At 40.1% G+C, this 23,689-nt stretch overlaps 2 protein-coding genes across 7 annotated transcripts in view; both read right to left on the bottom strand.

Moving 5' to 3' along the window:
* Nucleotides 1-6,145, bottom strand: part of BPHL (biphenyl hydrolase like) — a 35,651-nt gene extending 29,506 nt beyond the window's left edge. The window contains exons 1-3 of the mRNA XM_073224628.1: nucleotides 5,988-6,145; nucleotides 2,775-2,878; nucleotides 9-175 (exon numbers count right to left, since the gene is read on the bottom strand). Of these exons, the coding sequence (XP_073080729.1) occupies nucleotides 9-175; nucleotides 2,775-2,878; nucleotides 5,988-6,094 (378 nt within the window). The 5' untranslated portion in view covers nucleotides 6,095-6,145. The remainder of the gene's footprint in view (nucleotides 1-8; nucleotides 176-2,774; nucleotides 2,879-5,987) is intronic.
* A 2,641-nt stretch (nucleotides 6,146-8,786) lies between these two features.
* Nucleotides 8,787-23,689, bottom strand: part of RIPK1 (receptor interacting serine/threonine kinase 1) — a 44,343-nt gene continuing 29,440 nt past the window's right edge. For all 6 annotated transcript variants that reach the window (XM_073224620.1, XM_073224621.1, XM_073224623.1 and 3 more), the window contains 4 exons: nucleotides 17,969-18,059; nucleotides 16,547-17,113; nucleotides 15,250-15,405; nucleotides 8,787-10,532 (listed from right to left, as the gene is read on the bottom strand). In XM_073224620.1, the coding sequence (XP_073080721.1) occupies nucleotides 10,246-10,532; nucleotides 15,250-15,405; nucleotides 16,547-17,113; nucleotides 17,969-18,059 (1,101 nt within the window). In that variant the 3' untranslated portion in view covers nucleotides 8,787-10,245. The remainder of the gene's footprint in view (nucleotides 10,533-15,249; nucleotides 15,406-16,546; nucleotides 17,114-17,968; nucleotides 18,060-23,689) is intronic.

Below are 23,689 nucleotides of genomic sequence, written 5' to 3'. Positions count from 1 at the left end.
AGACCCACCTTCATCAAATCAATAGCATCTTTTGCATCCCTTTCAAAAAAGTCCACTGGGAAATCGCGATCAGGGGGTCTGGAATGTCCATATCCTCGCGGATCCCAGGCAACCACTGTGAAGAGCTTCTTATTTAGGTTCTTAATCTGGGGTCCGAAATCAGTCTCTCCACTTCCTAAAAACAGTTGCTTCATTACCCTCAGGTGAATACTTTCATTGTTTCAAACACACTCAATAAAAACAGAAACAGCTACAATTTTTAAACAAAGTACAACTGATCTTGGAATAATGCAGGGTTAGGGATGCCACACCCATGCAGTCAAAAATCCATGTATAACCTTTGATTCCCCCAAACTTAACTTTTAATAGCCTACTATTAATTGAAAGCCTTACTGATAACATGATCGATTAGCACATATTTTGTATGTCGTATGTATTACGTACTATACTCTTACAATAAAGCAAACTAGAGAAAAGAAAATGTTTTTTCAACTTGTCATAAATCTCCAAAAAATTTTCCAATATATTTATTGAAGAAAATTCATGTATATGTGGAATTAGCAAAGTAGCCTTGGAATGACGGAATCCATTTACCCTGAGATGGACTTCTTTCCTGGTGTTCAGACCTGCCTCTTACCTCCCCCTAGTGGCTAATTTGAGAAGAACGACAGAGGCCCTGATTGGTCCAGTGTTACTTTACTTAAGATTAAGCACTTCTGCTTAATCTTCCTTTCAAAAAAAAAAAAAAAGGAATTCATAAAAATGCGTAGCAATGGACTTACTAATACAGTATGCCTCTGGGACATTTTTTTCTTTCTTTTTTTATAATGGCTGTTACAAATGAGAGAGATTCCAACAATATTTGCAGACAAACTTATGCAAGTTGGTCTAAGTTATTCAAAGCAGAATTATAAAACACAGGTGTTTCTTTATTACGCGAATGTGAGGAGCCCTGAAGATTTCCTGGTTATAACTAGACACTAGCCAACTTAACTAAAACACTGAGATGAGGAGGGCAGGGTGTGGTAATAGGTAATTAGATTAGCTTGTTTAATGAAAACAGTATGAAATAGCATATGTTAAGTAGAACTGTGTTCCTGAGCCTGTGGTGGACTTGACGGGCAGCAGTCCCCCCACAAGGTCATGGCCACTGTGGGCACATGTCTACTGTATGTGGCATGGAAGGCTGGACTCTCAATTAGCCCAGTACAGGAACAAATTAGCATTTTATTTTTAAAGTCAGCTTGGTTTCTAAGGGCTTGTAGCTTAAGCCACAAATGGATACTAAATATCTTGCTTGATAAACTATCTATATTAGGAAATGTGTTTCAAGATGGTACAGGATCATTTAACATTATCAAGGACCAGCAGTCTTCCTGACAAGATATACCTTTCTCAACATCAGGTAATTCTTTCAGAAAACCCACGCCAAAAACATGAGTGGATCTCAAGTTCACGTCTGCCACTCTGACACACAAAACTTCTCCGATGGACCCTGAACTGGAGGGGCTTCCGCACGGGAACTACCCCAAAGGAGGGGCAGGAGATGAGGAGGGGGAAGTGGGCACTCTAACTCAAGACCAACTTAGGAAATAATAAAGCACTTGCTCTCTGGCACACAGATACACATTTGAAGACCAGTGCCAAGAATTCTAAAACCTTAAGAAATTATTTTAAGGAATAGTAACCAGAACACGACACCTGAGAAGGAAACACACCAACACTGGTTGCCTGTGGGGAGGAGAACCAGGTGTTGGAGGGCAGGGGGTTTGAGGGAAAGAGTCTCACTGTTTGATTTTTAAATCAGGTTAATGTTTTACCTGTATTTTATGCCTGGATAACAATAGCAATCCTGAAATAATGGAAAAATCAGAGCTGGTAAACTATCCATTGCTTTTACAAATAACTTTAGCTGTACACTAGCCATTGCAGTAAATATCCTCCTTTACTATAATAGCTTATGGGAAAAAAAGATACTAAATATTATCTAGACAAAGATGCTTTAGTCGCTACAATGGCACCACAATCAGATGAAGCTCAATCAGTGGAACCATCAAGTAACTGGAATTTTAGCATTTTACTTTAAGGAGAAAAAAGAACATCTTAAGGAAATAAGTATACATTGGGATTATTTAACTAAATTAAGAATAAAACAATACTAAAACCTTTAAATTTGAGACGTCCTGGGATAACTGGAAATGTTCCCCTTGAACTTTCTACATGTCAAAACTTAGCTGTAAAATGAGACCGAGATCCAGGTGGCTTTACTATATGCCATTCATGCTAATTTAATCCTGATTTTTCAAAGAGGCTTTAAACTAAATTTTGTTCCTAGCTATTATTTTAATTGCATATACAATCAACCACAACAGGGTGATCAATCTATCTTCTAGCACTGAAAGTCTGGCATCCTGGCACCCCTAATTCCAAGCAAACTGGGATGGCTGGTCACTGGCTCATCTTCTTCCTTCATCTCCCCCTTCTTCCCATACCCCTTTCCTTGACTCCTGTCATTCCCACATTACCATAATCCCTGCCAAATTGTAGGCAACTACGTGTTATACTGGCATGGGAAAAACTGGGTATATAAATAAATAAATACATACATACATAGAATGTTATCTTTCTAAATCACCTACATTTGAGTGTAGCAAACATTACGTAAAACATTTCAGCAAAGCACTAAAATCAATACTAAATATTTGGCATCTGCTACTGTGAATGCATCACAGACTACGCAGCATGCAAGAGCATCCCACGGAGACCCTACAGACCCAGCATTCCGGGAAGCAGCAGGACGGCGTGCTCTCCCTCTCCAGTCTGCTGATAATGCAGGTGGACCCCATTCACAGACACTTTGGCATTGGTTACTGAGGTGCTGGAAGAGAAAAATCCCACCCCCAAAGGAAAATTACTTAGCAGTACAAATGCAGTATGTGTAACTGCCCTATTATATATATGAATCAGCTCTAGGACCCTCCTCAGGCTGCTTGGATGATGTTGCTTAGTACTTAGGTTTTCCAAACCTGAAAAGGGACAGGGATTTGTGTCTTCCCTATTAACCTACAGCTCTGGACTGTCTTCATGTTTGAACATCCTAGAGCACCAGCCCAGGCTAACTCTACAAAAACAACGAGATGCTTATGGAATCAATGGCCATACAGGCCCCTGGGCACTTGCCAGGTGAGCTGGAAGCCAGTGGTGCCAGCGCAGGCTGACGCAGAAGCTCCGCACAATGTAATGAAATGGGGAGCATCAGCATCCCAGACCCCGGGGCCATTCCCCTGCACCTTAGCGGGTCTAGATGAGCTACCTGGACTTTCAACTGCCTTAGCCGCATTCCCAAGGATGAGGTTGGTCTCAGAGGTGCACAGGGAAGGCCCTGATCCCAGGCAGTCCTCTAAGCATACGGCTTCTCATGATCCCAGCCAGCTGCAGAAAGGCTCTTGCCAGGAATACCTGTCTGCACTAATATGACCAAACTGGTTTTTAAGATGTTGAAATATTTCTATGTTGACTGTTAAATAATATGAGCCAGGTCCACAGCTTCCATCTCAAGAGCCCTCCCTGTGCCTCTGACCCTCCTTGGCCCAAGATCTCCCATGCCGCAGCATCTAACTGGACATGCCTGGCAGAGGAGAATGCCTCGGGCCAGGGCTACTGCCAGTGCCTGTTCCGACTGAATGATGCATGTACCATACTAAGCATTCCGCTCTGATGAACCTGTCCTCTGCTGCTCTTCCAGAAGCTCCAGAATGACTAAGCAGGAATACACAGAGCACATACAACATCCCTGCCCAAAGATCCTCCCCAACTTCCCAGATATCTGGGTGACATGCAGAAGGAACTTCATGGATGCTGGAATCTGCTGGAAGGAGCCACTCCTCTTCTCCCAGCAGGATGCTAATGAACTTAAATCAACCACTGCCTCCCTTTTCCTTTTTCATATTCTCTACTCCTGTATTAGCCCTTAGTCAAAATCATTACTGAAATGCAGCACCTTTGGAAAAAAAATGAGGTTTAGTTTCTCTTTTGGTTTCATCTCATCCACCACTTTCAAATGAGAAAGGGCACAGAAACAAGTGTTAAATACAGGTACATAAATCTTAACACAATTTCTGTGTCAAGGTGATAAAGCCTCACATTAACTATAAGCTCATTACCTATAGAAATACCAGAGGAGCAATAATGATAAAGCCACTGAGCAATAGTAGTATCACATTGCCACCAAGTTACTTTTCACTAATGTCCTATTTTTCTGAGTAATTCATCTTTATTGCTAAGATGGCTCTGGGATCAAGATAAAAGCAAATAATACTCTTCTTGTAAGGATTCATTTCCACAAATGTTTACTGACGTATTTGCTTTGCTCATAACCTAGTGGGAGAGAAGATAAAGACACAAAGATTCACTCTGCACACCCTCGGGGAAGTAGGTTACAATTGAGGAGAGAAGAGTCTGAAGCACACAGCTGACTTCCTGGGTTCGCCACACAGGAATGAGATGGCGCCCAAAAAGAGAGGAGCATTTGCACGGCTGCCGTTAGTGACAACATGTACCTTTACTATTCCTCATGCCCTAAAGATTTTTGAGGGGCTCCCTTCCTTGTAACGTTAAGGACTTGCTTGTAAAGATCACTTTCTGCATTGAGAATGTGAGGTACAATGAGAAGAGTCCCCCCCACCCACTATCTTTCTTAGTGTCCCAGACACTGGGTTTTCCTCACTGGGTTGCTGACTCCCACTGTGTGCATTGCTCCAGGACTGTGGAGCCAAACCTGGGACACCAGCCCTGATCTGGGCTTCCCTCAGCTTCCAAGATCATCCAGGCTGGTAGGTTCTATAAATTATTAATATTGTAACTGGACATCACAATTGCAGTTAGAAAAGGCTCTTTTTGACCTGGTTCTGGAACTAACCACTTTACAGATCACAAAATTAGGAGAGTCAGAGTTCCAAACAACAGCCTTACAAACAAGTTTTTGGAACAACTCAATTAGAGGTTGGGCACTGGCTGTTCTGAAGCAAAGGTTTTTTTCAGGAATGTTCTATTTACATTGGGCTGTAGCCTCATCTCAGGATTAACAAAATACCACTGCTTGCTTTCCCTGATCACATGCCATATCAACTTGCAGTCACATTTATAAAATGGCAGTTCAAAATCCAGAGACACCTGTTTTTCGGAGATGTATTAGAATGATTTGCACTGCTAAATCTCTTCTCCAAGAGACTCTCCTACTGTAATAGTCCTTTATGCACAACACTCTAAGTAGTATAGCCATGGAAAGTCCTGTTACCTGCAGCGTCAGTTTGGCTTAAATATGGATATTCAAATATCTACTATTTCAGCATACTACTTTCATTTGACTTTTGGAAATCTTTGGATGGACAATTCCTGCAACCATTAAATAATCTATCTTAACTTCGATACTGGGACAATCATAGTAACCTTATTTCAATCTCCTGCAAATAAGAAACTGGATAAACTGTCATTTTTCAATGTTGATTTATATAGCTGCAGACACTGACATTGTTGAGTTTTCCCAGGTTCCAGGGTGATTCTGCACCTTCAAGTTCAAGATAAGCAAACAAAGAGAAGACTCGGGGACTTGGCACCTGTGACTGATTGCTAATAGGTCGCAGACATTCTCAGATTGGTTTCTTATTTAAGCGTGAGATATTAGCGCCCTGAAGGTGTGATGAGACTGGACGGTCTAAGAATAAGGGGCTTGGAGGTTCTAATCTCTGTCCTGAGTGTGTCTGTGCCTAAACAAATCACGTTACCTCCCTGTGTCCCCTCCACCCGCTTAATGAAGGGGCTGCACTCGACCGCCCAAATCCTGCGAGGCTCCAGGCTCACAGAGCAGCGCAGGCGCCCTGAGAGGCTGGAGGGGGGGTACCAGCCCAGAGGGCGGGAGCGCCCCGTCCCACCGCCCCACAGCGCGCGGACAGGAACGGGGTGCTCCCGGAGAGGGCGGCCGTCATTACCCGAACGCGGCCGCGGGCCCAGTCCCAGGGCCGTGGATGCCAGGCTTCCGCGCCGAGAAAGCGAGCCGCAGGACCCGTGCGCCCCGGCTGCTCACAGCCGCCTCCATGGTCCCTGCTCGCGCACCTCAGCAGCGCGCACGCGCGGGGTTCTGCCGGCTGTGCCGGCCGCGAACACGCATGCGCCGAGCTCTCAGTCAGAGTCCAGGCCGTGATGCGAAGGCTCCCCGCATCGACCAGGTCTGGCTGTAGACCCTGTGGCCCGTGGGGCTCCCGTCCCGGGATTGCAAGGTCTGGCACAGGTCGTCTTCTTTCGGGGTTCCAGCTGTGGTTCACGAAGGACACGTCCCAGTCGGCTCTACCTGTCCTTCCGCTGGTCCTGGCAGGGGCCGGGAGGGGCCGGGCGTGGGGCAGAGGCCCTCCCGAAGGCTGCTAATAGGGGCTCAAGTGCATATGCTTCCAGAATGAGGGGATTCAAGGCTTAAAAAAAAAATTATACTGCCTCACACCCATTAGAATGGCTATTATAAAAAAAAATTAATAGGTGTTGGGGAGGGTGTGGAGAAATTGGAACCCTGTACAGTTATTGGTGGGAATGTGAAATGGTGCAGGTGATGTGGAAAATAGTATGGAGGGCGGAGGGCCCTCAAAAGATAAAACAAAGTTACTGTATGATCCAGCAGTTCCACTTATGAGCATATACCCAAAATAATTGAAAATGGTCTCAAACATATTTATATACCCATGTTCACAGCAGCAGTACAAGGCCAGAATGTGGAAGCTACCCAAGTGTCCCTTCAGGGATGAAGGTATTGTTCCACCTTAAAAATGAAGGAAATTCTGGCATGCTCCATAATATGGATGAACCTTGAGGGCATTATGCTCAGTGAAATAAACCAGACACAAAAAGTCAAATATTGTATGACTCCACTGGTAAAAGTACTCAGATTCACAAAGGAAAAGGGTGGTTGCAGGGCTGGGGTGGGGGCAGATAGGGAATTAGTGCTTAATGGGGACAGAATTTTCAGTTCTGCAAGATGATAGGAGATCTATCAAGATGATGGATATGGTGATGTAGAACAGCAACGTGCATGTACTTAATGCCACTAAACAATGCACTTAAAAATAGCTAACATGGTAAACTTTACCAATTTTTTAAAATTCTTCAGACCATATAATTCAAGCTTTACAGAGGTTATAAACATTTTCTGCAATTAAAGACTTAGTGGAGAAAAAAATGTGACCACCCCTTTAATTCTGGCTACCATTCTGTCTTACCTTACCTGGATATAACTTACAGATTGGTGGCTACTGTTTAGCTTTGACTTTTTCAAGGTGATAAGTTTCCTTGAATGTTACATTATTTTTCCTCCAAGAGACCCTTCTGTAATAGTTCTTTATGTGCAATGCTCTAAGTAGTATAGCCATGGAGAGTCCTGTTACCTGCAGTGTCCTCACTGACCCACTGGTGTGTCTTAGGCAGTAAAGTCAGTTTGGCTTAAATATGAATATTCAAAAATATTAGTATTCTTTCAACTTAAATCTACCACATCAATCTCCTGCATAGAAGGGAAGAGAAATATATACCATTTCAGCAACTACTATCATTTAACTTTTGGAAATCTTTGGTGGGATCAATCAACATTTCCTTATATTTTCCTGAAGTTTTGATTGGGATTTCTTGTCAAAGATGATGAGGGGTAAAAATACAATTTTAACACCAGTTAACCTATTGATAAGCAAATCGGCAGCAATGCCGAAGTTTTATTACTGGTGTCACAATTTATTTTTAAGCACACACTTGAGAACTAGTCCTTTCTGGGTAATGCTATTGTGCAGTTTAAAAACTGTTTGTATCAAGTACCTTATAATACATTATCTTATTTTAATCCTCATGTCAACTTTATGTACTATTGCCCTCTCTAGTTACAGATGAGGACACCAAATTCAAACAGGTGAGGAAGCAGACCCTAGGAACACAGCTGAAGAGTGGCAGAGAGGAATCTAAGCCTGCTGGATTTCAGAACTTTGTACTTGGATTATTACAGATACAGAATTCACGATCGCAGTATTTATTAGCCTTCCATGATTTCTTAGTAATCAGATACTTCTAAATCTTGACTATGTAAACACATATTTTTATTTACATTAGGGTAATGAGAAAAACTTCTTTATAAATAACACGTTAAAATATACTTCAAAATACTATTAAAGACATTTTCTCAGAAAGAACTCCTTTTCTTATTCCTGAAGACTTACATTATGGAACCAAAACAAAGATTGTGACCAGAGCAACAAGCGGAAAGACTACCAAGCAAAACTGCGAGAGCTGAACGTGGGTCTTTTTTAGCAACAGTTACCTTAGGATCTGAATGTCATTTTTTGGAAACAAGTATGGAGAGTCGTTTTGCTCAGTTTGTAGTCTGTGTTAATCTCAATTGGTCTCTGCCCAAGACTAGTGTTTTTATGGTGCTTGGGCCTTGTATTAAAACTCCTCAGATACAAATTTGGCTCTTTTCAGCCTAGTTTTTAGGGAGTAGGGGCTAAAGGAAAAGCCTCTGAGCCATGTTTGAAGGACTGCAGTGCTGCAGGCCCACAGGGCAGAGGGTTTTCATCCTGCGAGCTGCAACACACTGTCCGCACAGGTCCTCCTCTTTTCACCATCAGCTTCGTCTCCTGCCAATAGCAGGAGGCTGAAGAGGAATGTGTACAGAAAATGCCAACCTAAGTGGTAAAGCCACAGAGGAGAATCCTAAACTATTTCATACATACAAACACACAAATCATTTCAATGCCTTAGTATAGGATTTGATATTTTATTACTATAAAGACCTTCCATTTTTTCCCTTTTAACATTGATCGTTCCATCTTAGAATTCAGTACACTGTTAGGATAGAGGTTTAGGAGATAAACATTTAGAAAAGAAATCATCTAGCCTCTTCTAGCAGAGCCTGGGATGCTTCTCTCTCCCATTCTCCTTTTGGTCTGTATGACTTAATGCTGTGTGGCAACCGAATGGTGAGCCCGGCTACGTGTAGATAAGAGAACCAAGGTTCATTACCTATGGCGGTGCTCTTCTCAACCGGGGTGATTCTGCCCTTTGAGGAAATATCTGGCAATTTCTAGAGATGTGTTTGTCTGTCACAGCTGGCGATGGGAGGAGGGCGAGAACAGTGCTATTGGCATCTAGTGGGCAAAGACGAGGGTTGCTTCCAAACATCCTAAATGAATGGACCGCACCCCCTCACCCCCCCAAACAAAGAATTATTGGGCCCAAGATGCCAGTAATGCTGACTTTGAGAAATTCCTCTTTATGAAAGCTAGCCTGACCATCCTGCACCCCTTCCTCCCTCCTTCCTCACAGGGCTAAGCATAATGGCAGACCCTCTCTGTTTAGCAAAGTGCTGGCAGTGATGCTGGGTGGTCCACTTCTAGTCTTGTATTCCTGAGTTTCAGGTGGGCTTTGAAAGGATGTGTGCTAGAGGCATAATTACCAGACTCCTTTTTTTACATCAAAGCTCACAGAAAAAAATGATGGTATCCTGGGGTAAACTGAGGAAGCTTCGAGGCTCCAGTTATAGCCAGGGATGAAGAAATCAATATGCCCCACATACATGACCCCTCTTTCAGGCACACAGGTTGGAAAACTACATAATGCATCAGAGTACTGGAAAGAACTTAAAAACTTAAGAATTTTTGTAGTTGTCAAAATGAGTGGCAATTCCTTACAACTGCCCAGAAAATTGTAATATTTTTGTTCTTTTTTCCCCCCTGCTTCTTAGTCCTCCTTAAAATCCCTTCAGTTACTTTACGGAGTAGAAATTAAACACAATTCTTGAAGCCTGTAGTGACCGATACAATATTTGATCCTGAGCTAACAGACACTATAATTTTGGAACGAACTGTGCTTGTGATACCAAAACACCTATATGAGGAGAACTTAGAATTTTCCTGTACACTGGTTAAAACAAAAGTCTATATAGAGAAGAGAGCACAACGTAAGAAAATTGATTTAGTTTACGTTCCATGAATTTTTTTTCCCTTGCTCTATCTAACAAAATGGGATGAAGAGCATAATTGAAAGTCATGGAATGAACTGACAGGAAACAGTGCTCATCAAGTATCTCTTCTCTCCTTTTCAAAATCCAATTAGGCTTCTGTTTTGATTGGGCCTTGGCCATGAACAAGTCCTCCTGTTTAGTGGGCTGTTTGCAGTTGCTCACTCTGAGATTACTTCCTGCTGCCAAAGTCTCTTGTGGAGTTAGTTCTGGTTGATGTGTATCAAATAGTTCAGAAGGTCTATCCTTGAACACTGGTAGAGTGCCCAGGCCAGCTTTCCCACTGTGGCCCCCTTGCTGCCTTCCCTCATCAGCCACTTTTGGAGCATCTGGTAAACCTTTTCTTTCAGTCCATCACGCTCATAGTCATGGTCAATTTCATCAATCTGAGATTCAGTGAAGCCCAGCTTACGGGCACAGTTTTTCCATTGCTTTCCCAGATTTTCCCTGACTGGGTCCAGGTGTTTATCCATCAGACTAGTAGTATTATCTGCCAAATAGAAAAGAGAAGAAGGCATCAAGCTGTAACCCATTTGGACATTCTAGTTTCAAAAGCCTGTGTAAAGTGAAGAAGCCAGGAAACAGTGAAAAAGATAATTATATGGTTGTTGACTCATAGGATATTTTACATGTCTGTAGGCCATGAGGAGTCTGTGTGTGAATTAGGAAGGGGGGCTTTTCCTCCTAGCAGATGCACGTCTGAGCCACAGTTGATGGCTTTGGGGAAAAAACTCCTTCTTGGTTACTAGGCTGTTCTATATAATCTTGACTAGTCACCCTGTTTACATTAGACCTTCCTGATGGAAAGGGGGAAAACACCATTTTTGTTTCTTTTGGGCATTTTCCACTGCCGGAATTACAGTTACTCAATTCCTCATCTCCTTCACCCAACAATTCTCTCCTTATTTAATCAAGGAAACGGAGACCAGCATATGTGAACTAGTCCAGTTACAGGCCCTTCCCTTGTCTGTTAAGGGATGAGCTCTTCAAGGGCTGTGTTTGGGCTCATCCTCTCCCCACCAAGTCCTGGCCTCTCTTCTACAGCTATAATCTCTCTCTTTCTACTCCTTCCCCTGAGACCTTCATAAAAATAGTAAGAGGAAACAAAAGTATAAAAACAACCATATTCCTTGATCCTCATTCTACCTCAAAAAGCTGAATAGAAGGAAAACAACATCTCATTCTTTCTCTCTAAACTCCCATTCTTTCCTCAGCTCCCCGCAGTGTGGCTCCTATCACCACCACGGCACATCAGCAGTCCAAAAACCTCCCGAGACATGTGCCAGATTGTATCACTGGGAGAGGGGAGCTGGGTCTGATTCTCAAAGGCACCCCTGTCAACCCAAAAGGTAGGAACTCCTGCTCTAGGTATTTTAAAAACTATCCTTCAATAGGTTATACTAGGGGTTGGCAAACTGTGGCCTGTGGGCCAAATCTGGCCCCGTGCCTGTTTTTGTAGACAAAGTTTTATTAGAACACAGCCACATCCATTCATGCACATATTGTCTGAGGCTGTTATTGCACTACAGTGTCAGTTGAGTAGCTGCACCAGAGGCCTTGGGGACAGTGAAGCCTAAAATACTTACCATCTGGCCCTTGAGAGAAAAAGGTTGCCAATCCTATGGTTAATCAGAAAGCTGGGTTCTTAAATCATATTGTTTTGGCCGCATGACTGCTCTTCCTAGGTTATGTTTTGGGATTAAGGTTATGAGCCTGAATAATGAAATCCTACAAGGGAAAACCCTCTTATTTTTATTACAGAGGGCTGTTGAGGGCATAGTCTTTTTTTTCTTTGGTATCATTAATCTACAATTACATGAGGAACATTATGTTTACTAGACTCCCTCCATCACCAAGTGCCCCCCACATACACCATTACAGTCACTGTCCATCTGCGTAGTAAGATGCTGTAGAATCACTACTTGTCTTCTCTGTATTGCACATCCCTCCCTATGCCCCCCACCACGTTATACATGCTAATCGTAAGCCCCCTTTCTTTCTCCCCCTCCCCTTATCCCTCCCTTCCCACCCATCCTCCCCAGACCCTTTCCCTTTGGTAACTGTTAGTCCATTCTTGGGTTCTGGGAGTCTGCTATTTTGTTCCTGCAATTTTTTTCTTTATTCTTATACTCCATAGATGAGTGAAATCATTTGGTATTTGTCTTTCTCTGTCTGGCTTATTTCACTTGTTGCAAATGGTAGGATTTGTTTTCTTCATATGGCTGAATAATATTACATTGTGTATAAGTACCACATCTTCTTTATCCATTCATCTACTGATGGACACTTAGATTGCTTCCATTTCTTGGCTATTGTAAATAGTGCTGTGATAAACATAGGGGTGCATATGTCTTTTTCAAACTGGGCTGCTGCATTCTTAGGGTAAATTCCTAGGAGTGGGATTTTTGGGTCAAACGGTATTTCTATTTTGAGTTTTTTGAGGAACCTCCATACGGCTTTCCACAATGGTTGAACTAATTTACATTCCCACCAGCAGTGTAGGAGGGTTCCCCTTTCTCCACAACCTCGACAACATTTGTTATTTGTATTTTGGATGGGGCTATCCTAACTGGTGTGAGGTGATATCTCATTGTGGTTTTAATTTTCATTTCTCTGATGACTAGCGATGTGGAGCATCTTTTCATGTGTCTGTTGGCCATCTGAATTTCTTCTTTGGAGAAGTGTCTGTTCAGCTCCTCTGACCATTTTTTAATTGAATTATTTGCTTTTTGTTTGTTGAGGTGGGTGAACTCTTTAGATATTTTGGATGTCAAGCCTTCATCGGATCTGTCATTTATGAATATATTCTCCCATACTGTAGGATGCCTTTTTGTTCTATTGGTGGTGTCCTTTGCTGTACAGAAGTTTTTCAGCTTGATATAGTCCCATTTGTTCATTTTTGCTTTTGTTTCCCTTGCCCGGGGGAATGGAAACTTCATGAAGAAGTTGCTCATGTTTATGTCCAAGAGATTTTTGCCTAGGTTTTTTTCTAAGAGTTTTATGATTTCATGACTTACATTCAGGTCTTTGATCTGTTTTGAATTTACTTTTGTGTATGGGGTTACACAGTCATCCAGTTTCATTCTCTTACATGTAGCTGTCCAGTTTTGCCAGCACCAACTGTTGAAGGGGCTGTCATTTCCCCATTGTATGTCCATGGCTCCTTTATCATATATGAACTGACCATATATGTTTGGGTTAATATCTGAACTCTCTATTCTTTTCCACTGGTCTGTAGGTCTGTTCTTGTGCCAGTACCAAATTGTCTTGATTACTGTGGCTTTGTAGTAGAGCTTGAAGTTGGGAAGTGAGATGCCCCCTGCTTTGTTCTACCTTCTCAGGATTGCTTTGGCTATTCAGGGTCTTTTGTAGTTTCATGTGAATTTTAGAACTATTTGTTTCAGTTTGTTGAAGAATACTATCAGTATTTTGATAGGGATTGCATTGAATATGCAAATTGCTTTAGGCAGGATGGCCATTTTAACAATATTATTTCTTCCTATCCATGAGCATGGGAAGTGTTTCCATTTATAGGTATCTTCTTCAATTTCTCTTAGGAGTGTCTTGTAGTTTTCAGGGTATAGGTCTTTCACTTCCTTGGTTAGGTTTATTCCTAGGCATTTTATTCTTTTTGATGCAATTGTGAATGGAATTGTTTTCCTGATTTCTCTCTCTGCTAGTTCATTGTTAGTATGTAAGAATGCAACAGATTTCTGTGTATTAATTTTGTATCCTGCAACTTTGCTGAATTCAGATATTAGGTGTAGTAGTTTTGGAGTGGATTCTGTAGGGTTTTTTATGTACAATATCATGTCATCTGCAAACAGGGACAGTTTAACTTCTTCCTTACCAATATGGATGCCTTTTATTTCTTTGTGTTGTCTGATTGCCGTGCCTAGGACCTCCAGTACTATGTTGAATAAAAGCAGGGAGAGTGGGCATCCTTGTCTTGTTCCCAATCTTAGAGGAAAAGCTTTCATCTTCTCTCTGTTAAGTAAAATGTGGGCTGTGGGTTTGTCATATATGGCCTTTATTATGTTGAGGTACTTGCCCTCTATACCCATTTTGTTGAGAGATTTTATCATGAATGAATATTGAATTTTGTCAAAATGGTTTTTCAGCATCTACAAAGATGATCATGTGGTTTTTGTCCTTCTATTTGTTGATGTGGTGTATGATGTTGATGGATTTTTGATGTTGTACCATCCTTGCATCCCTGAAATGAATCCCACTTGATCATGGTGTATGATCCTCTTGATGTATTTTTTAATTCGGTTTGCTAATATTTTGTTGAGTATTTTTGCACCTATGTTCATCAGGGATATTGGTCTGTAACTTTCTTTTTTGGTGGGGTTTTTGACTGGTTTTGGTATTAGAGTGATGCTGGCTTCATAGAATGAGTTTGAAGTATTCCCTCCTCTTCTGTTTTTTGGAAAACTTTAAGGAGAATGGGTATTATGTCTTCTCCATATGTCTGATAAAATTCAGCGGTGAATCCATCTGGCCCAGGGCTTTTGTTCTTGGGTAGTTTTTTGATTACCGATTCAATTTTTTTGCTGGTAATTGGTCTTTAGATTTTCTGTTTCTTCCTTGGTCAGTCTTGGAAGATTGTATTTTTCTAGGATGTTCATTTCTTCTAGGTTTTCCAGCTTGTTAGCATGTAGAGTCTCATAGTATTCTCTAATAATTCTTTGTATTTCTGTGGGTCTGTCATGATTTTTCCTTTCTCATTTCTGATTCTGTTGATGTGTGTAGATTCTCTTTTTCTCTTAATAAGTCTGGGAGTGGGCTTATCTATTTTGTTTATTTTCTCAAAGAACCAGAGGGCATAATCTTTTATTTTTTACAGAATACCTTTTGATGAAGACCTGAAAAAACTATCTGTCCTAGGTCTAAGTAGTAATATTGATGATGATATGTTTAACACCATCATAGATGTTACTATTTGCCAGGCAGTTTTAAGCTTTTTATTCATAGTGACTGACTCATTTTTATAACAAATCCATGAATTAGATGTCATTATCCCCATATTAAACATAAATAAATTACAAAGGAATTATATGGAAATTAGAGATATTTTAAAGAGGACACAGGGCAATTTTCAGGGAGAATAATCAGACACATTTTAGGATTCAACTATATTATCCCTCTTAACAATTAAGAAAGCTCAAGGTTGCTAGACAATAGGCCTTTAAAGGGTATCTTACCAAAGATATCTAGGCACTTAGAAGCTGGCTCTTCTTTCAAGTTTGTGTATATATTACTGTCCAGCGATGGTGAACTCATTCTGCCAATCTCCATATAATTATGGTCTCCAATCTGAATGCCAGTACTATTGTATATGGTATATTTTGTAGACTCATCTGAATAGAGAGAAACCACAGGTCAGCATATCTGGATTGTAAGCAAGAGAAAAAAATATAACATGGTAAAGGGACAGGGCTTTACTCCAAATGCTTAAGTTAAATTATTTATCCTATGCCACTCTTTGAAATTTTCTTCATTAAAATATGGCCCAACCACCTCATACCCATTAGGACAGCTACTATCAAAAAAACAGAAAATAACAAGTGTTAGCAAGGATGTGGAGATTCGGAACCCTCATGTGCGGCTGGTTGGAATATAAAATGGGGCAGCTGCTATGGCAACAGTGTGGAGGGCCTCAAAAACTTAAAAACAGAACTGTCATATGATTTAGCAATGCCTCTTCTCAGTATACACCCCAAAGAATGTAAAGGTCTCGAACAGATACTTATACACCTGTTGTTTAAAGCAGCATCATGCAGAATTGCCAAAAAGTAGAAGCCACACATATGTCCATCAACAGACAAATGGATAAACAAAATGTGGTCCATCTACACACTGGAATATGATTCAGCCTTAAAAAGGATGGAAGTTCTCATACAGGCTAAAATGTGGATGAAAACTGAGGAAACTGTTCTAAGTGAAATAAGTCAGACATAAAAAGACAAATACTGAATGATTCTACTCATATAAGGTCCCTAGGGTAACCAAATTCAGAAAGACACAAAGTAGAAGGGTGGTTGCCAGGGGCTGTGGGAGGAAGCAGAATGGAGAGTTACTGTCTAACGGATGCAGGGTTCCAGGTTGGGAGGACGAAGAGAGTTCTGGAGATGGACGCAACAGTGTGGTTTTCATCACAAACAGTAGTTTTTCGTGTATATAAGATAAAAAATAAAAATACCCAAGACTCATTTCTTACCTTCAGAAAACAGCAAGCATGTGAAAGAATACAAGCAGATACCTTCACTTACAATATAGACTGGGTATAATGAGACTATGATTCAAGTGCCAGGGAAGATGCCTACAGTTACCAGGACCTGTACCCCAACACTTAAGGGCAGCTGCAATGAACCCTACCCAAAATGAACTGGTCTGATGGCAAGTGTAGACTTTGTTATCTTATAGTCTACAACAGAGCTAAATAGCTAATTTTCAGAAAAATGTTTAAAAAGGTAAGACTGTGACCAAAGGCCTGTTTACCTCTTGATGGCAAGGAGCTGAATGGAATGGTGGGTGTATTTCCCACTAGGTCAGGCCCTGAGATTTTATTCAGACTCGGCATGCAGCTTGGGTTTGGCCCATACCAAACTCTTGATCCTGCTGTTCCCAGATCCAACGGTCTTGTCCCAAAACCGAGTCGACTATATGATGATCCGTTGCTCCAGTATGGTGCTTGGGGTTGGCTGGTTAGCCCTGCTGATTGGTGCACTACATTTCCAGGACTGGCTGCACAGGAATAATGAAGGCCTTTTACTCCTGGGTTCTGAACATTCTCATAAGGTCTCTGCTGTGCAAAAGGGTCATGGGAGACCCTTCGTCGCCTTTCCTCCTCTCTATTGTAAGCCATGTTCCACTTGGGCTGCTGTTTTGTCTGCCTGTCCATGCGGCTCCCAAAAAGATGGTAGTTGGCTTCCTCCTGGAGTTTGCTCTGCAGGGTGAGCTCATTCTCCTCCTGCTGGTCCTCGGTGTAGGGAGCGAACCAGGACTCCTCCACGGGCCCTACACCTAGTCCCTGTGAACTGTGCAGTGAACTGGGCTGTTCTGGGGCTGAGAAAAAATGATCAACAATAGAAAGAATTTCATGAAACATTAAAAAGTAAAATAGAACCTGAGCACTCTCATGAACCTGTACCTCACAGCAGCATATTAAAACCTTTGAGAACAAGTAAGAAGCATTTATTCACTAGATGATCCTCTTCCTATGAGTGACATAGGCAAAAAGCCCCTGCATGGCGGTGAGTGAGCACCAAGGACATTATAACAAGCTAAAGAAAGCAGAAAGGACCACGTGAGAAAGGGGCTTGTGCTGGAGCAGAAAGGTTCTTGTCTCCTTAGTGTGATGCAGGGGTGGAAAATAAGAGGAGTAGCAGCTCTGCACTAAGCACTTGCCATGGATGCTTACATTCTTTAAGAGCCTTGTAAGAGTAGAAGCAATTATTACAATTTGATAGATGAGGTTTACAAGAGATTAAGTAATTAGACAGCTAATAAGTAGATTCCATATTCTCTACCCAGCTTTCCTTTCTGTTATAATGAAAAAAGCAACCCTGCTGGAATCTGAGACCAATCTCTCTGCTTCTTCTCTGGACCTAGTCATCCCTGACCCTCTCTTCGCTCTCACATATGTCCCCTTCTTTTTTCTGAACATTCACTTTCTCCCTGTCAGATATATTAAGCCTCCTACAAGGATTCTTTATGACTTTGGTGAACACACTGTTATTTAATATGCCAAATATATGTATCTTGACTCCCAAATATATTAAATTTCTTTTAAGGCAGGTGTTAAGTTTTATAGCTGCTTCTGTTTCTCAAATGGTCATGGACAGTATTTTAGAGAGTAGAGTAAATGAATGAGCAAACAGAAAAGTGAATAAATAGATTTTCTATCATACTGTAAGTTACCTGAATGTGACCTGCTTGGAGGTATTGCTACACAATCAATTTGGAGAGACTGCATTCTCTTCACAATTGCATTTTCATTTGGATATTCTTTCTGTATTTAAGACCATAAATACACATTAGAAAATGGAAGAAAAGAGTCAGTTCCAAAAAATTATTAGAAGGAATCTTTTCAGAAGATAGAAATTTAACATAGATTTTGCAAGCAGTATTTTTTTTAAATAAAAAATTTTCCCAAATAGCCAGAGATAGGTTCTGATGAATGCTACAAAATGGATGAGCCTTGAAGACAGTGTGATAAGTGAAATATGTTAGGCACAAAAAGACAAATATTGGATGATCCCAAATCTATGAGTTACCTAAAATAGGTAAATTCATAGAGACAGAAAGTAGAATAGAGGTTACCAGGGGCTGGGGAGAGGAGGGAATGGGGAGTTGTTGTTTAATGGATACAGTCTCTATTTGGGATGAAAAGGAAAAAGAAACAGATACTAGTGATGATTGCAACACTGTAAATGTAGTTAAGCCACTGAATTGTATACTTAAAAATGGTTACAATGGTAAATTTCATGTTATATATATTTTACCACAATAAAAAAAGAGAAACTTTTGTCACTAAAATATTACTATAAAAAATAGAGAAAATCATATATAAAAAGAAACCTACAACACAGTGCCTTCACTCAGAAGAAATTAACAGTTGGTATTTTCTTCAAATTTTTTTCCTAGTCATATTTGTATTCTCCTCTTTTAACAGAAAGTGCCTGTTACAGAGCTAGATGGTCATATATTCACTGAATGAACATATGAGTGATCTCGGGAAACATGACAGAAGATATTAATTATGTGCATAGTTTATAGCACTTTGTATATTGCTTTTTACTTAACATAATAAATATTTTTATGGTATTTTAATTTAATAAAAGCAATTGTTTTCTTTTTATAGTTTTTTTTAATTAAGCAAAATGTATTAAGTACAAATTCCTTTTAAAAGACTCAAACTGCCCATGCTCATGGCTAGGAAGAATTAATATCATCAAAACAGCCATCCTGCCCAAAGCAATATACAGATTTGATGCAATCCCTATCAAATTACCAGCAACATTCTTCAATGAACTGGAACAAATAATTCAAAAATTCATATGGAAGCACCAAATACCCCGAATAGCCAAAGCAATCCTGAGAAAGAAGAATAAAGTAGGGGGGATCTCCTCCCCAACTTCAAGCTCTACTACAAAGCCATAGTAATGAAGACAATTTGGTACTGGCACAAGAACAGAGCCACAGACCAGTGGAACAGATTAGAGACTCCAGACATGAACCCAAACATATATGGTCAATTAATATTTGATAAAGGAGCCATGGACATACAATGGGGAAATGACAGTCTCTTCAACAGATGGTGCTGGCAAAACTGGACAGCTACATGTAGGAGAATGAAACTGGACCATTGTCTAACCCCATACACAAAAGTAAATTCAAAATGGATCAAAGACCTGAACGTAAGTCATGAAACCATAAAACTCTTAGAAAAAAACATAGGCAAAAACATGAGTGACCTCTTCTTGAACATATTTCCCCGGACAAGGAAAACAACAGCAAAAATGAACAAGTGGGACTATATTAAGCTGAAAAGCTTCTGTACAGCAAAAGACACCATCAATAGAACAAAAAGGAACCCTACAGTATGGGAGAATATATTTGTAAATGACAGATCTGATAAAGGCTTGACATCCAAAATATATAAAGAGCTCACATGCCTCAACAAACAAAAAACAAATAATCCAATTAAAAAATGGGCAGAGGAACTGAACAAACAGTTCTCCAAAAAAGAAATACAGATGGCCAACACACACATGAAAAGATGCTCCACATCACTACTTATCAGAGAAATGCAAATTAAAACCACAATGAGATATCACCTCACACCAGTAAGGATGGCTGCCATCCAAAAGACAAACAACAAATGTTGGCGAGGCTGTGGAGAAAGGGGAACCCTCCTACACTGCTGGTGGGAATGTAAATTAGTTCAACCATTGTGGAAAGCAGTATGGAGGTTCATCAAAATGCTAAAAACAGACCTACCATTTGACCCAGGAATTCCACTCCTAGGAATTTACCCTAAGAACGCAGCAATCAAGTTTGAGAAAGACAGATGCACCCCTATGTTTATCACAGCACTATTTACAATAGCCAAGAATTGGAAGCAACCTAAATGTCCATCAGTAGATGAATGGATAAAGAAGATGTGGTACATATACACAATGGAATACTACTCGCCATAAGAAGAGGGCAAATCCTACCATTTGCAGCAACATGGATGGAGCTAGAGGCTATTATGCTCAGTGAAATAAGCCAAGCGGAGAAAGAGAAATACCAAATGATTTCACTCATCTGTGGAGTATAAGAACAAAGGAAAAACTGAAGGAACAAAACAGCAGCGGAATTACAGAACCCAAAAATGGATTAACAGGTACCAAAGGGAAAGGGACTGGGGAGGATGGGTGGGTAGGGAGGGATAAGGGGGGGAAGAAGAAAGGGGGTATTAAGATTAGCATGCATGGGGGGGAGGGAGAAAGGGGAGGGCTGTACAACAGAGAGAAGACAAGTAGTGATTCTACAACGTTTTCCTATGCTGATGGACAGTGACTGTAAAGTGGTTTATAGGTGGGACCTGGTATAGGGGAGAGCCTAGTAAACATAATATTTTTCATGTAAGTGTAGATTAAAGATAAAAATTAAAAAAAAGAAAGAAAGAAAAGGGGGATTACTCCCTGATAGGATAAAACTAACGGTAAATCAATGATTAATGCATGCTTTAAATATCCTTAATTTTGATCACTTAAAGGGTGTCAGATGATCAGCTATGGAGGTACACTTTTCTGATAATATTCCTTTCTCTTAAAAAAAAAAGCAGTTCCTGTGTGGTGACCTCCAATGAGTTCTACACAATGGTATAAAGGGCATATCAAAGTGTGGGCAAAGGGTCTGTTTGTATTTATACAGAGGATCAAAGCCTAATTTGGCTACCCAGAAAATGAAGTAAGATACGATATGAAGAAGAACTTCCAACATCAGCACCCTCTGGAAGTGTCATACCAGAGGATGATCATCAAAAAAACCTCAACAAAGATCCAGGTGATGCTGCAGTTGTAGCTGCATCCATCCCACCAGTTCCTGGTCTTGCCATGGGAATGAAGAAGGAGATATCTAAGCTGGCCTGTGCTTTCAGTAAAACAACAAATTTGACTGGATCTATACTGTTGGAACTCAACCAAGAATTAGGAGAAGTGCAAGTTGTAGCGCTCCAAAATCTTAGGACTACAGACTATCTACTGTTAAAAGAACATATGGGATGTGAACAGTTCCCAGGAATGGGTTGTTTTAATTTGTCTGATTTCTCTCAGACTGTTCAAGTACAGTTGGACAATATCCATCATATCATAGACAAATTTTCACAAATGCCTAGGGTGCCTAACTGGTTTTCTTGGCTTCACTGGAGATGGCTGGTAATTATAGATCTGCTTTGGTTATGTAACTGTATTCCTATTATGTTAATGTGTGTGTGCAATTTAATTAGTAGTTTAAAACCTATACATGCTTAAGTTACTCTACAAGAAGATATGTCAAAGAAATAATCAATCCTCCCATGTTTTCTTCCATCTGCTACGTCTATAGCTTTTCTTCTTCCTTCCTAATTGCAACCCTTAAATAGAATTTGTGCCTCATATCAAATTTACCGAGTATCATAATTCCTCCATGTGGTAAAGATACCTCAAGACAAATGCTGGGCATAGAAGCCACAGGGCATAAAACTGCAAAGAAGTAAAAAGCTAACCTTTTCAAACAATATGGCTTCTCTCTCACTTACCAACTTTACATCTCCCTGTATGGCCCCGGAAGATGACTGGTTAGCCAGAGACAGGTAAGATTCCTCAAGAGAGGAACAACCTAAGACAGGCACAGTCGCAGGGGGGCCATCAGGTGAGAAATTGGGGATCAACAGAGGTGAGGCTTAGAGCCTTACCCCCTCTGTTTTGAGAGAAATCTGCATCCGTGAATGTTTTAATGCCCTTGTCTAGCTTGGATTAACACATAGTCTACAGGCACACACCTGATCATCTACAGTTGCTCTCTTACAACACTAAACTATGTTTTCTACCTTTATCTTGCATCTACCTACCCCTTCAGCATTTTATTAAAAATAAAAATAATAATAATAATAAAGGGAGAAATGTGGGATCCACATATAAATCAAGTATAAAAATCAAACGAATATTCATATTTGACCTCATTGTTTATAGTTCATAATGCGTGATCAAAACCAAAAGTTTCTGTGACGACTGCCCTTGTACTGTTCACCATGTAAGAACTTATTCACTAGGTAAGAATTTGTTCACCATGTAAGAACTTGTTCGTTATGCTTCAGAAGATTGGAGACTGACGAGAATTAGGCTTGAGATGGATTAATGATTGTGCATTGAGCACTGACTCCCCTATACAGAATTTTATTGTTGTTAACAGCCATTTGATCAATAAATATGAGAGATGCCCTCTCAAAAAAAAAAAAGACTCAAACTGTACAGAATTACCCAAAGCAACACTTGAATGTCACTCCTTCCACCCCACTGCCTTCCATTCCTTAGAAGTAATCCTGGAGCATGTAGTGTATCCTTTTATTCTCTCTAGGCAGTTGCATACATATTTTGGAAATATACAAATTCATATATATATATATATATATATAATATATAATATATAATATATATATATATATAAGGGCAAAGATTCACACTCTAAGTATTGTTTTGTTTTTTATTTTTTCAGAAACAAGACTTAAAGAGGTATCATTAGTTTCTACCTCTTTTAAATCGCTATATAGTATTCTGTGTTTGGACAAATCCTAATTTAATTACATCTCATGCACATTTGGGTTATTTCCAATTTTTTACTTATAAACTAAGGTACAACGAACTCCTAAAGCTAAATCCTTGAGGATTCATGTGAATCGGATAGATTATTAAGAGTAGAACTGCAACAAAACTTATGTGCTTTTAAAAGTTTGATAGATGCTTCACCTTTCAATAAACTTCACCAATTTACACTCTTAACAATGCTGTACAAGACTTTCTGTTGTTCTCATTTTTATCAATGCTTAATATTGCCAATCTTTCAAAAATGTTTTCAGTCTAATAGATGAAAAATTACAATCAATTCACTTTGCTTTTCTCTGTTAGTGAGGCCATTTATCTTTTCCAACCTTTACTGTCCACGGATGGGTTCAGTTTGTTTATATTTTATTCAGGATCTTTGCATCTATACTGTTAAGTGAGACTGGTAATTTTCCTTTCTTGTGTCTTCTGTTTCAGGTTCAGAAATCAAAATTATACAAGTCTCATAAAGTGGGTTTGGGAGAGTTGCATTTTCTCTATTATGTGGACACGTTTGTATAAACTTGGAACAATTTCTTCACTCCATATTTGGGAGAAATCACTGATTGACAGGGTTGGAGAATTCTCATTATGGGAAGATTTTTGATCACTGATTCCACATCTTTTAATGGCAACAGGTTTCTATCTCTATTTGAGTTGGTTTTGCTAAGCTGTACTTTTTGTCCTAGAAATTTGTCTATTTTATCTGAATTTTAAAATGAACAAAAGTTGTTTATACTGAGCAACACAGAAAAGACAAGTAGTGATTTTACAGCATCTTACTACGCAGATG

Source organism: Manis javanica, chromosome 16 (assembly GCF_040802235.1).
Source record: "Manis javanica isolate MJ-LG chromosome 16, MJ_LKY, whole genome shotgun sequence".
NCBI lineage: Eukaryota > Metazoa > Chordata > Mammalia > Pholidota > Manidae > Manis > Manis javanica.
Note: the sequence above shows the minus strand (reverse complement) of the source record. Positions and strands in the feature narration are given on the sequence as shown.